We start from the raw sequence: 14,755 nt of genomic DNA, 5'->3' as shown, positions 1-14,755 counted from the left end.
ACGGCAAGTGACAGGGACAGTCTCTGGGTAGAGGGGCAGGTAGTCACGGCAAGTGACAGGGACAGTCTCTGGGTAGAAGGGCAGGTAGTCACTGCAAGTGACAGGGACAGTCTCTGGGTAGAAGGGCAGCGGGCTGGTGGCTGGTGAGCGCTCCCAGGTGAGCGGGCGAGAGTCTCTGGACAGGCAGGTGGTCACAGCAAGTGACGGCAGAACCTCCAGGTAGACTAGCAGACAGGTAGCGGGTGGACGCTCCCAGGTGAGCGGGCAAGAGTCTCTGGACAGGCAGGTGGTCACGGCAAGTGACGGCAGAGCCTCCAGGTAGGCTAGCAGGCAGGTAGCAGGTGAGCGCTCCCAGGTGAGTGGGCAAGAGTCTCTGGACAGGCAGGTGGTCACGGCAAGTGGCGGCAGAGCCTCCAGGTAGGCTAGCAGGCAAGTAACAGGTGAGCGCTCCCAGGTGAGCGGGCAGGCTGGTCCATAGACAGACTGACAGGAGTCGGAGAGCAGACCGTCGGACCGCAGGCTTGCAAGCTGGTAAGCGGATATCAGGCAGGTATCAAGCAGGAATCTGGCAGATGACTGGCAGGTAACAGGCAGGAATCAGGCAGGTGACTGGCAGGTGACTGGCAACGGGACCTGAGGGCTGAAGCAGAGTGAAGGCTTTGCAACAACATTGCTCGGGCCCCTCCATTTTGGAGGAGGTGCCTTATATATGGAGAGGTCCTCCGGCCATTGGCCGGGGACTCCTTAGGACGGCGCGCGCGGCCCCTTTAAGAGAGGGGGAGCGCGCGCGCCCTAAGCACAGAGGCCGGGAAGCAGCGCGCGCTGCCAGCAGAGCGGGAGGAAGCGGCGTCCCTGCCTAGCAGGAGGCAGGGACGCCGACGCTACACTCTCTACCATGGCCAAGACCAAAGAGCTGTCTAAGGACACCAGGGACAAAATTTTAGACCTGCACAAGGCTGGGATGGGCTACAGGACAATAGGCAAGCAGCTTAGTGAGAAGGCAACAACTGTTGGCACAATTATTAGAAAATGGAAAAAAACACAAGATGAGTGTCAATCATCCTCGGTCTGGGGCTCCATGCAATATCTCACCTCGTGGGGTAAGGATGGTTCTGAGAAAGATTAGGAATCTGACCAGGTCCTCCCGTGAAGTTCTGGTCTATGAACTTAAGAAAGCTGGGACCACAGTCTCACACATTACCGTTAGTAACATACTACGCCGTCATGGATTAAAATCCTACAGGGCACGCAATGTTTCCCTGCTCATGCCAGCACATGTCCAGGCCCGTTTGAAGTTTGCCAACGACCATCTGGTGATCCAGAGGAGGCACGGGAGAAGGTCATGTGGTCAGATGAGACCAAAGAAGAACTTTTTGGTATCAACTCCACTTGCTGTGTTTGGAGGAGGAAGAAGGATAAGTACAATCAAGAACACCGTCCCAACCATGAAGCATGGTGGGGGAAACATCATACTTTGGGGGTGCTTTTCTGCAAAGGGGACATAATGACTGAACCATATTGAAAGGAGGATGGATGGGGTCATGTTTTGCGAGATTTTGGCCAACAATCTCCTTCCCTTAGTAAGAGAATTGGAGATGGATCGTGGCTTTGTCTTCCTGCATGACAATGACCCAAAACACACAGTCAGGGCAACTAAGGAGTGGCCTCATAAGAATCATTTCAAGGTCCTGGAGTGGCCTAGCCTCCTTTAACTGAACCCAGTAGAAATTCTTTGGAGGGAGCTGAAATTCAATGTTGCCCAGTGACAGCCCCACAAATTTGGAAGATCTGGAGATTTGTATGGAGGAGTGGGCCAAAATCCCTGCTGCAGTGTGTGCAAACTTGGCCAAGAACTATAGAAACGTCTGACCTCTGTAATTGCAAACAAAGGTTTCTGTACCAAATATTAAGTTCTGTTTTTCTATTGTATCAAATACTTATTTCATGTAATAAAATGCTAATTATGTAAAAATCATACAATGTGATTTTCTGTATTTTTTTTAGATTCTGTCTCTCACAGGTGAAGTGTACCTACGATAAAAATTACATACCTCTCCATTATTTGTAGGTGGGGAAACTTGCAAAGTCAGCAGTGTATCAAATACTTATTTTCCTCACTGTAATCTTTGAGCTCCTGCATGTAAAGACGTGCTGTTTTTTTCACAATTCGCACCAACATTTGAAGACATCTGTTGTCAAATTTCCTCTTTCCAGGGAGGTTCTTGACGGATCCATGCTTGGCAAATTTCTTAATAACTTTGCTCACTGTTGAATCTGTGATACCACGGTCTTTGGAGATGGCCTTATACCCTTTGGAAGTCTTTTGTTTGCTAATAAGAGCAGTTCTGATGTCCTCAGACAGCTTGTTTGTCTTCACCATTGTGACAAAGGAACAGGGCCTACCATGTGGCTTTTTAAAACACTGAAGTCATCATTCATTGGCTAATTCATGCCACATGTGCAGTGACAATTAATCACAGGAGAATCTCTTTTGTGATTTACCACAGGTGAGTAAAAATGTGTTTCCATACTAAATTAAAGACGTTGTTCACTACAACCTGGCACTCCCACTGATCAGTTGTTATCGGTGCTGGCCGGAAGTACTTACTTGCGGTGCTTGGCCGTCTAGCTGTAGTGGCCACCGCGGGGTACTGCACATCCGCCTCCAATTCAATTCAATGGGAGGTGGATGTGCAGTACCCCACGGTGGCCACTGCAGCTAGACGGCCAGCACCGCAAGTAAGTACTTCAGGCCGCCGGCACCGATAACAGCTGATCAGTGGGGGTGCCGGGTGCGGGCCAATCAGACATTGATGTGAAAGTAGTGGAAAACTTTTTTAATGTAAAGGGTGCCAATACCAGTTTCACAGCAAGCTTTAAGTTTTTCTATTTTTCCCTTTCATTGTTTTTTGTTTTAAATTATTATTTTTCATTTATTCTTTTGTATTTAGCACGAGTCTCTATACAAAGAAAACTTTCACTTGATTCATTTTTTTCAGGAGATATTCCACATTATGTACTTAAACTTCATGGGTGCCAATAACGATGAGCAGGACTGTAGCTAAGCATGATTATTTTGCTTTTTCAGAATGAATATTAGCTCTATATTTAATGCATTATTATATTAGCGCCTGTTTTTATGATGCCTGTGCTGTGACATCACTGACGTCCTTGGAAATGATCTGTGAAATCACTTATTTCCCCGTCCTCTGCTCATTATGCTCATACAGTTTACTGGGAATGAATAACCATTTCCTACGAGTTCACTATCCACATACTGTAACACTACTGCATTTATTATTCCAGCCTCACTCTGCACATTGTAGCCGTATAACGCCCATGATCACTAGAACGCCTGTGCTGTCCCTTAAGTGATTTCATTTGTGCTGGGACATCACTATTTTCATTATCCCTGTGCAGAGATATCACTTTTTATACCCCCTGTATGGTTACATGATGTAATTATTATTAATACTTGTGTGACATTATAAACACAGTGATGTGACCGTGCAGGTGTAATAACGGCCACATTCCCACTTCCCACTGGGAGGATCTGCACTAGATAAATCTTCAATGGCTTTTACAGGGGGACTATCTTTTTTTGTATTGGACTGGGAACTGACAGGCAGGTAGTTACTAAATAGCTGCCTGTTCTACCTGGCTCAGGCTTGGAGCGATCCTGCCGGCAATTCTGCTGCTTCATGTCAACAGAGCAGCTCTTCCTCTTCCAGGCTGCTCTGTTGACGGGCGTGCCAGCCAACGTCATGCTGATTGACAGCCGGCGCCCTGCAGTTGTGCAGCCGCGATCCAGCGGTTGATCATCATGACATCGGCAGTGATTCCCCGTCAGAGCAAAGCGGAAGAGACGTGACGTCACCGATGGCCACAGAATCGCCAGCAGGAGCTTCCACGATCACTCTGTGCCCGGCAGAGATCAGCAATGGGCACAACAGGCAGGTAGTTATCCCCTCTAAGGATAATCTGCTGCCAAGTAGCAGCTTTCTAGTGCAGAATCCACATTGACAATAAGCATGTATAGACAATCTGTGGTGTAGTGGTTTTCTTGGGCAGGTGTTTATTTTTGGGGGATGGGCGGGAAGGAGGTGAATAAGGCAGTAAGTGCCCCCATTTACCATTCTGTATGGATGTAGGTGTGGATTCTGCAACAAAAAACAGACTCCATGTGTGGATTTCACTGTTTATTATCCCTTTTGGGGGCATCATTGTGCAGGGCCTGTGACTTCACTGGGGTGATTATTCTTGGGACATCATTAAGTAGATTTTCAGAAAGGATGTGAATATGCCAGAACTGCTTTAAATCGGAATACCTTTAAGATTTGATTGCATGGAAAGTAACACTTGCTGAGAGGAAGATTATTGCAGTTATACATGACAACTACCAGAAATTAAAACTTGCTTGAAAAGGCTTATCAATTATGTAAAAATGTTTATTAAATGTGAATTATATTACATTGCACAGAAATCTATGAATATATACAGAACCATGCAGATAGTTACATTTATGGTTACAAATCTTCTACTTCATAGTAATCCAGGAAAGCATCATCTCAAAAATGATAGACCTGGCTTGTCTTTATCAGTACCCAGCTACACAGTAATAGCAGCCAGTGGTGTGCGACGTGCAGGTAGTAGATGATCTGGATGATATGTCACCAATGACCCCTGACGAAGCATTTGTGAAACGTGCGTTGGGTGTTGGTGAGTGAGTATAGCTATGTATAGCACTGTCTACATGATATTTATTATATCTAGCTGTGGGCTGTTTCATTACCCCAGGTATATAAAGTGACCTGTAGAAGTGGGATATCTTTGTAACTATCCACTATTACTTATATTTATATATTACACATATGTGATTTGTGGAGTTGATATATGTATATTTCCATGTATTTATTTATATTTATTTACTATCAGGGCTTCCCACGGCGCTCACCCACCAGTATTGTCTTTGTGTCTGTATCTGGGAATGTTTTTTATGTACGTTTTATGGATTTTTAATTTGTGTTTAATAAAGATCATTCATTTTTTTATCACATTCTTGTGTGAATATTTTCGGTCCCAGCACATTTTTTCTGGTTTCGGTTTCTCTATGATCTGGATGAGGTCCGGAGCAAGAAGCTCTTAGCTGTAGTTTACGCCTTCCGTATCAGCACTTGGTGACGCAGTCTTCCCAGATGAGCTTCTCTCTTTCTTTCCCTCTGCTAAAGCTTTAAAATGCTGTCAAGAACAATATGCTGTCAGTACCATATTACTGCATTATGGTAGCAAGGATATATTAATGTACAGGCTGTAAGATCACAGGAAGTACTGAAGCATTGCAGGGACTGTTTTACTCTTTGGGTCCAATTCATTAACACTTTTCATGCCACTGTTCATAAAGGAACCGCTGGAGTAAGGTGCGCCAAATCCATTAAGAGGTACACGTCACGCAATGAATTAGAATCTTACAACAGATGTGCGTCTCCACCAGAAATGCTTCTACAAGCAGCATAATTTCTAAAGTAAAATATTTCTTGAAGTAAAGAAAATGATTGGAAAAGAACAAATGATCAAGACGTTTCCATGTAGAATCGCTTTGAGGTCTTTAGAAGAAACTAACCACAGCTGCCATCCAGATACAGATATGTCTGTGTGGCATCTGCAGAATCAGTAGTGAATTCATGTACTTACCTGGGAGTTCCTAAACTCCGAATAGAGGGAAAACAGAACATGTAATGACTGGATTCGACTCTTGTAGACCGGGATGTCCAGCATAGCTAAAAGAGAGGATGGGGACAGATAAAACATCATAAAGTATCACTCGGGGCGTGGTGCAACAGGTGAGATCATCCAGAAAATGGAGAATTTCAATGTAAACATTCATAATTCTAAAAGCACTGCAGACTGCACAAAACTTACAGGTAAGAAGGAATGAGCGGAACGGAGAGAAATCACTTCTACTATATATTTCTATACAAGAAAGTATTATTCAAGAGACTCAAGGAAAAGAAAAGCCGTGGGCAGAGAGGATCTTTTGGTCTGCTTCACTTTGTCAGGCAGGTCCTATTTAAGTGATTTCTTGATTGAGAACAGGCGTGACCGTAATCAGGCCTGTGCGTGGCTAGGGAAATTGAACTCTCTTCCCAAAGATGTAATAAACCACAGTTATTTTATGCTCTAAGGTAGGGGGGCAATCACTTTTTCACACAGGGTCCTGTAAGGTTTGGATTTCTTTTTCCCTTAATAAAAGACCTTCATTTAAAAACTGCATTTTGTGTTTACTTGTGTTATCTTTTTCTATTATTTAAATTTGTTTTGTGATCTGAAACATTTAAGTGGGACAAACATGCAAAAGAATGAGAAATCAGGAAGGGGGCAAACACTTTTTCACACCACTGTATATATGTCAAAAGTAGTGTCCCTGCCTTTGATGCAGGTTTGCACACCGAGCCTGCATCTTTCCCTGCACATGATGGCTGATTTAATCAGCCATCATGTAACTAACAGCTTCGGGTGGAGTGAAGTTCTGCTTGAATCCCTCTGTCAATCACGGACAGCGGCATTTAACACACACCGGCAGGCGGGCGCTTCATTACACGCTCCCATGACGTGATCGTGGGGTACTGATGGGTTATCATGACAGCCAGGGGTCTGCTGATGACCCCTGTGTGTCATTACGATCCTCAGGTGAAAGCCAGCATTTAGCTGGCTTGCATAGGAGATCGTGGTTTTATCTATACATAGCAGGGCTTGGTGTGCACTGCTATGTACAGCACAAGCGATCAGACAATCGCAGTTTCAAGTCCCCCAAGAGAACTATTAAACAGAGTTAAAAATGAAAAAAAAAAAATAGACTTAGACTTACCGGTAATTCAGTTTGTAATCCCCTCCACGAAAGCACCAACGGGAGGTTGCCTCCCCATCCTAATTAGGGACAGGAAACACAAGAGGTTAAATAGCCCTCCCCTTCCCTTCATCCCCAGTGTTTTCCAAGGACCACACAGTATGAATGCTTGAGTTATTTATTAACACCAAGGAATTTTAAATGAACATAAAGATTCATGGGGGGGAAACTACCAGTGCTGTCGTGGAGGGTCTTAGAAACCGAATTGCCAGCAAGTCTAATTCTTTTTTTCTCTAATCCCCTCCACGACAGCACCAAGAGGAATAATGCCAAAGAATATCATTAGAGAGGGACTATAGCCTGCAGAACTTTTCTGCCAAAGGCTAAATCTTTTGCAGACATCAAATCTAATCTGTAATGCTTGGTAAAGGTATGGACCGAGGATCAGGTTGCAGCTTTGCAGATCTGCTCGATGGAAGCGCTGGCCCTTTCGGCCCATGAGGCTGATATGGCTCTGGTGGAATGAGCTTTTAGCAACACAGGAGGAGGCAGATCTTGACTTTTATATGCCTCTGTGATTGCTTTTTTGATCCAGTTAGCTAGAGAACTCTTGGAGGCTTTCTTCCCTTTGTTTGGTCCCCAGTAATGGACAAAAAGGTTCTGATCTTTTCTCCAAGGCTCCGTCTGTTGTAGGTAGTAAAGGATGATTCTTCGGACAACAAGAGAATGTAATTCAGATTCTCTGTTGTCTTTTGGATTCTGACAAAACGATGGGAGAATTATCTCCAGGGACATGTGAAAATGAGAAGATACTTTCAGGAGAAAAGAAGGGTCTAGGCGCAGGATTATTCTGTCATCTAGGATTCTCAGATAAGGATCCCTGATGGAAAGGGCCTGGATCTCGCCGACTCTTCTTGCCGTTGTGATGGCTACTAATAGAGCTGCCTTCCAAGATAATTAGTCCATCTGAGTTTGAGACATAGGTTCGAAGGGCGGGATAGTTAGACCCTTTTGGACTATATTCAGGTCGCAGGTTGGAACCATGATGGGCCTTCTTGGACATATTTTAGAGGCTGCTGTCATGAACCTCTTTATCCAACGGTGGTCAGCCAAGTTTTGGTCAAAGAATGAGCTTAGAGCAGAGACCTTGACTTTCAGAGTACTGTGTTTTAATCCTTTAGATAGACCGTCCTGTAAAAAGTCCAATATCCTGGCAATATCAGGATGAAAGGGATCGATGGGAGAAGATCCATACCATGTGGAGAAGGTCATCCATATTTTTAAATAAATGGCATAAGTGACCTGCTTCCTGCTTTTTTGTTGGGTGTTTATTACAACATCCGAGAGACCTTTGGCCTTCAGGATTAAGGCCTAAGAAGCCAGGCTGCCAAGCATAAGCTGTGGGGAGCTGGATGAAATAATGGACCTTGACGGAGTAGATCGAGGTCCAGAGGCAGGATAAGAGGGCCCTCTGGGTTTAGGAGGTACAGAGCCCCAAACCAACCTCTCTTTGGCCATACAGGGGCGATCAGAATGGTCCTGACTCTGTCCACTCTGATTTTTTGTAAGGTCCTCGGTAGCAATGGAATTGGAGGGAAAGCGTAGGCCAACCCGAAGTTCCATGGGTGAGAGAACGCATCTATCCTTGAATGGGTCTCTCTGGGGTCCATGGAGAAATATTGATTCACCTTTGTATTCTGTCGACTTGCAAACAGGTCTACCTCTGGGTGACCCCATTTCCTGGTTATTAGCTGAAACATCTTTGAACTAAGGCTCCATTTTCCCGGATTTATTTGCGTTCTGCTTAGGAAGTCTGCCTGAATATTGTCGGATCCTCTCAGATGAAGGGCTGATAGAGACAGGAGATGATGTTCTGCCCAGAAGAAAATTCTTGCCGAGACTTCTCATAGGCTTCTGAACCTTGGACTGCCCTGATGACAAAGATGGGCCACCGTTGTCATGTTGTCGGAAAAAATCATGACGTGAGTTCACTGGAGAATGGGACCTACTGTCTTCAGGGCCTCCTCTACCGCTCTCAGTTCTCTGAAATTTGAGGATTGGTCGTCCATCTCTTTGGGCCAGATGCCCTGGAAGATCTTCCGGGATATGACTGCTCTGCAATCTCTTTTGCTGGCATCTGTTAGAGAAGAGATTAGATGCTGAATCCACAAAATACCTTGGTGAAATTTTCCGGTTTGAGCCACCAGTTGAGAGATACTTTCACATGCTGGGGAAGAAATATTTTTGAGTTCAGCATCTCTGGAGATTTGTCCCAGTGAGAGAGGATGAAGTTCTGAAGGATTCTTGCGTGAGCCTGGGCCCAGGGGACCGCCTGGATACATGCGGTCATTGATCCTAGAACCGACATGGCGAACCTTATGGATACCGTCTTTTGGTTCTTTAGTATCTGGATCCTTGATCTCACATTTAATTGTTTGGATGTTGGTAGCAAGGACCTCTGATCTTGAGAACCTAAGAGAACCTAACCTAAGAAGACCTTTTGTGTTACATAGTAACATAGTTTTTAAGGTTGAAGGAAGACTAAGTCCATCTAGTTCAACCCATAGCCTAACATGTTGATCCAGAGGAAGGCAAAAAAAAAACATGTAGCAAACACTAAGCTACACATTGGGGAAAAATTCCTTCCCGACTCCATACGACAATCAGACTAGTTCCCTGGATCAACGCCCTATCAAGGAATCTAGTATATATAACCTGTAATATTATACTTTTCAAGAAAGGCATCCATGCCCTTCTTAAATTTTAGTAGTGAATCACTCATTACAACATCATGCGGCAAAGCGTTCCATAGTCTCACTGCTCTTACAGTAAAGAATCCCCATCTGTGATTATGATTAAACCTTCTTTCCTCCAGACGTAGAAGATGCCGCCTTGTCCACGTCTCTGGCCTCAGAGTAAAAAGATCAGTAGAAAGGTCTTTGCACTGTCCCCTCATATACTTGTACATAATAATAAGATCACCCCTAAGCCTTCGTTTTTCCACAGTAAATAACCCCAAGTGTAATAACCTGTCTTGGTATTACAGACCCCCCAGTCCTCTAATAACCTTGGTCGCTCTTCTCTGCACCCTCTCTAGTTCAGCTATGTCTTTCTTATACACCGGAGACCAGAACTGTACACAGTATTCTAAGTGTGGTCGCACTAGTGACTTGTAAAGAGGTAAAATTATGTTCTCCTCATGAGCATCTATGCCTCTTTTAATGCATCCCATTATTTTATTTGCCTTTGCAGCAGCTGCCTGACACTAGCCACCAAACGTGAGCTTGTCGTCCACCAATACACCCAGGTCTTTTTCGGTTACAGTTTTGCCCAGTGTTTTACAATTAAGCATATAATTATACATTTTATTTCCTCTGCCCAAGTGCATTACCTTACATTTATCCCCATTAAAGCTCATTTGCCATTTATCAGCCCAAGCTTCTAGTTTACATAGATCCTCCTGTAATAAAATTGTCCTCCTCTGTATTGATTACCCTGCAGAGTTTAGTGTAATCTGCAAATATTGAAATATTACTCTGTATGCCCCCTACAAGGTCATTAATAAATATGTTAAAAAGAAGAGGGCCCAATACTGACCCCTGTGGTACCCCACTGTTAACTGAGACCCAGTCTGAGTGTTTGCCATTAATAACCACCCTTTGTTTCCTATCACTGAGCCAATTCTTAACCCATATATATATATTTTACCCTACCCCCATTGTTCTCATTTTATGTATCAAACTTTTGTGTGGAACCGTATCAAAAGCTTTTGAAAAGTCCATATACACAACATCCACTGCATTTCTTTGGTCCAGTCCGGAACTTGCCTCCTCATAGAAGCTGATCAAATTAGTTTGACAGGAACGGTCCCTCGAAAACCCATGTTGATATTGGGTCATGAGGTTATTCTTCTTCAGATACTCTAGTATAGCATCTCTTAGGAAACCCTCCAGGATTTTACCCACAGTAGAGGTTAAGCTTACCGGCCTATAATTTAAAAGTTCGTTTTTTGTCCCCTTTTTGAATATTGGCACCAAATTTGCTATACGCCAGTCCTGTGGTACAGACCCTGTTATTATGGAATCTTTAAAGATTAAAAATAATGGTCTATCTATGACGTTACTTAATTCCTGCAGCACTCGCGGGTCTATCCCATCCGGGCCCGGGGATTTGTCAACTTTAGTAATTTTTAGACGCCGCTGTACTTCCTGCTGGGTTAAGCAAGCGACATTTAATGGAGAATTTTTGTTATCACTAATCCTGTTTTCTGTCATGCGATTTTCTTGTGTAACTACGGTTGGAAAAAAAAAATCATTTAGCATATTGGCTTTTTACTCATCCTCATCCACCATTTCACCCAGACTATTTTTAAGAGGGCCAACACTATCATTTTTTAGTTTCTTACTATTTATGTAGTTAAAGAATATTTTGGGATTATTTTTACTTTCTCTGGCAATGATTCTCTCTGTCTCAATCTTTGCTGCCTTGATTTGGTTTTTACAGAATTTATTTAATTTTCTGTATTTATTTAATGCCTCATCACTACCTACTTGCTTTAGTTCTCTAAATGCTTTCTTTTTGTCACTTATTGCGCCCCTTACAGCTCTATTTAGCCATAGTGGTTTCCTCCTATTTCTAGTATGTTTATTCCCATAGGGTATATATTGTGCACAGGTCCTATTCAGGATGCTAATAAATGTCTCCCATTTGCTTTGTGTAGTTTTATGTCTCAGGAGATCGTCCCAATTTATTGCACTAAGATCATCTCTCAACCGTTGGAAAATTGTCTTCCTGAAATTTAGTGTCCTTGTAACCCCTCTACTACACATCTTATTAAAGGATACATGAAAACTTATTATTTTGTGATCACTATTACCCAAATGACCACCAACTCGTATATTTGATATGCGGTCTGGCCTGTTGGTTAATATTAGGTCTAGCAGTGCCCCCCTTCTTGTTGGGCCCTGAACCAGTTGTGAAAGGTAATTGTCTCTCATCTCTCTATTACCTTTGCTTGAACTACAGGTTTCTGTTCCCCAATGTATTTCAGGGTAGTTGAAGTCCCCCATAATAATGACTTCTCCTTGAGTCGCTGCTTCAAAGACCTAAATAAACTGGAGCAGTGGGCAGCAACCAACAGAATGGTTTTTAACAGGGAAAAATGCAAAGTACTACATCTGGGCAATAAAAATAAAAAAAGCATATACAGAATGGGAGGAATAGAGCTAAGCAACAGTACATGTGAAAAAGACTTAGGTATACTAATAGATCATAGACTGAACATGAGTCAACAGTGTGATGCAGCAGCAAAAAAGGCAAATACAATTCTGGGATGTATTAACAGAAGCATACAGTCTAGATCACGTGAAGTCATTATCGGTCTTTACTCCTCTTTGGTCAGACCTCATCTGGAATACTGTGTACAGTTTTGGGCACCACATTTTAAAAAAGACATAGACAAACTGGAACAAGTTCAGAGAAGAGCGACCAGAATGGTGACTGGTCTGCAAACCATGTCCTATGAGGAACGGTTGCAGGATTTGGGAATGTTTAGCTTGCAAAAAAGAAGACTGAGAGGAGACTTAATAGCTGTCTACAAATATGTCAAGGGCTGTCACATTGTAGAAGGATCATCTTTATTCTCATTTGCACAGGGAAAGACTAGAAGCAACGGGATGAAACTAAATGGGAGGAGACACAGATTAGATATTAGAAAAAACTTTTTGACAGTTAGGGTGATTAATGAGTGGAACAGGCTGCCACGAGAGGTGGTGAGTTCCCCTTCAATGGACGTCTTCAAACAGAGGCTGGACAGACATCTGTCTGAGATGATTTAGTGAATCCTGCTTTGAGCAGGGGGTTGGACCAGATGACCCAGGAGGTCCCTTCCAACTCTGCCATTCTATGATTCTATGATTCTATGATTCATCGAGGATATTCTCCGCTGCTTCCATTATTTTTGAAGACTTATAAAAACTCCTATCAGTAATTTATTATTTTTTACCCCTCCCCTTATCTCCACCCACATGGACTCTACATTTTCATTAGATTCACATATATTCTCCAGCAAGATGGGTTTTAAGGATGATTTTACATATAAAACACACCCCCCTCGCTTGTTTGTACGGTAATTTCTGAACAGACTATAGCCCTGTAAATTAACTGCCCAGTCATGGCTCTCATCCAGCCATGTCTCAGATATCCCCTCCATGTCATATTTAGTTTCCAACAAAATTAATTCTAATTCCTCCATTTTGTTGGTGAGGCTTCTGGCATTAGTTTACATGCATTTTATGTATCTCTCTGTACCTCTATTCCTTCTTACTATATTGACTGTTCTAACCCCACCCCTAATTTCTTTATTTGTGCCCAGGTCACTATCTGCACTATCTTCCCCACCTATAAAATGAATACCCTCCCCCCCAATCCCTAGTTTAAACACTCCTCCAACCTTCTAGCCATTTTCTCCCCCAGCACAGCTGCACCCTCCCCACTGAGGTGCAGCCTCTCCCTAGCGTAGAATCTGTAGCTGAGAAGTCGGCCCAGTTCTCCAGGAACCCAAATCCCTCCTTCCTACACCAGTTCTTGAGCCACTTATTTATCTCCCTAATCTTCCGTTGCCTCTCTGGCGTGGCACGTGTTGACGGGGTAAGGTCTGATTTTTCCCGATTTATGATCCAGCCCAAGGACCCCAGGGTCTGTAAGACTAATTGAAGTTTCTCTTTGAGGACGGTAGTAGAAGGAGCCATGATGATGAAGTAGTCTAGGTAAGGTACGATGCAGATATTTTTTCCCCTGATGTATGCAACTACTTCCGCCATAATTTTTGTAAAGGTACGGGGCGCTGAAGAGATGCCAAAGGGAAGGACTCTGATCTGGAAATGGAATACCGTCTGATTTAGTGAGACCGCTAACCTCGCTGGTAATCTGGGTGAATGGGCACATGGTAATATGCGTCTTTTAGGTCTACGGTAGCCATGACAAAGTTTTTTCCGATCAGTGGGAACATGGTTTTTACGGACTACATTTTGAATCTTTGGTAAAGAATGTATTGATTTAGCCGCTTCAGGTTGATGATAACCCGATGGGATCCGTTTTTTTTTTTTTTACCAGGAATAATCTTGAATAATGGCCCTTGTACTGTTCTGCTTCTGGCACTGGGACAATTACTGCTGAAGATAGCATCTGCTGGAGTTCTGATGTTATTACCTTCTGGAGTTTTGCTGATGGGAGAGATGTTACTTCCAGTCTCTGAGGGGGAAAGGAAGAAAATTTTTTTTTATTCCTGATCTGACCTAGTCTAGGATCTTGCGATTTGATGTTACTCTCCGCCATTGCCTGAAGAATCCTGAGATTCTGCCTCCCACCTGTCTGGAGTCATTGCCTGTCAGAACATTGGGATTGAAAATGCTTCTACTTCTTCCTCCTCTGGGGTAGTTCCAGTGACCCAATTTATCCTTTCCTCTGTATGAGGGGTTTTGTGTCTGAGGAGGACGAAATGGCCTCTTTTTGGGCGTTTTTGGTTCTGGGAGAGACTTCTTTTTATCGGATACCTTCTCCAATAAACGATCCAGTGCCGGACCAAAGACGTATTCTCCCTTGCAGGACATGGAGCATAATCTGGTTTTAGATAGGATGTCACCGCTCCACACCTTTAACTACAGTGCCCTTCTTGCGGTATTGGAGAGAACCGAAGTTCTTGCTGCTATCCGGACGGATTCAGCGGAGGCGTCCGCCAGGAATCCTGCTGCCTTTTCTAAGAGGGGCAGGGAGGCAAGAAGATCTTCTCTCGAGGTACCACCCTGGATATGATCCTCCAGCTGATGTAACCAGCGGAATAGGGTTCTTGTGACGCAGGCGGAAGCGACGCTAGTCTTCAGGGCGGCAGCTGACGTCTCCCATGACTTCCTA

At 43.7% G+C, this 14,755-nt stretch overlaps 1 protein-coding gene across 2 annotated transcripts in view; it reads right to left on the bottom strand.

Annotated features, from left to right (window-relative positions):
• Nucleotides 1-4,427: 4,427 nt before the first annotated feature.
• The window catches only part of IFT46 (intraflagellar transport 46), a 40,689-nt gene continuing 30,361 nt past the window's right edge, over nucleotides 4,428-14,755 (bottom strand). For both annotated transcript variants that reach the window (XM_073656600.1, XM_073656601.1), the window contains exons 11-12: nucleotides 5,692-5,777; nucleotides 4,428-5,238 (exon numbers count right to left, since the gene is read on the bottom strand). In XM_073656600.1, coding sequence (XP_073512701.1) covers nucleotides 5,143-5,238; nucleotides 5,692-5,777 — 182 coding nt within the window. In that variant the 3' untranslated portion in view covers nucleotides 4,428-5,142. The remainder of the gene's footprint in view (nucleotides 5,239-5,691; nucleotides 5,778-14,755) is intronic.

Source organism: Phyllobates terribilis, unplaced genomic scaffold, assembly GCF_046119375.1.
Source record: "Phyllobates terribilis strain yellow unplaced genomic scaffold, ASM4611937v1 Scaffold_12__6_contigs__length_324123572, whole genome shotgun sequence".
Classification (NCBI taxonomy): domain Eukaryota; kingdom Metazoa; phylum Chordata; class Amphibia; order Anura; family Dendrobatidae; genus Phyllobates; species Phyllobates terribilis.
Note: the sequence above shows the minus strand (reverse complement) of the source record. Positions and strands in the feature narration are given on the sequence as shown.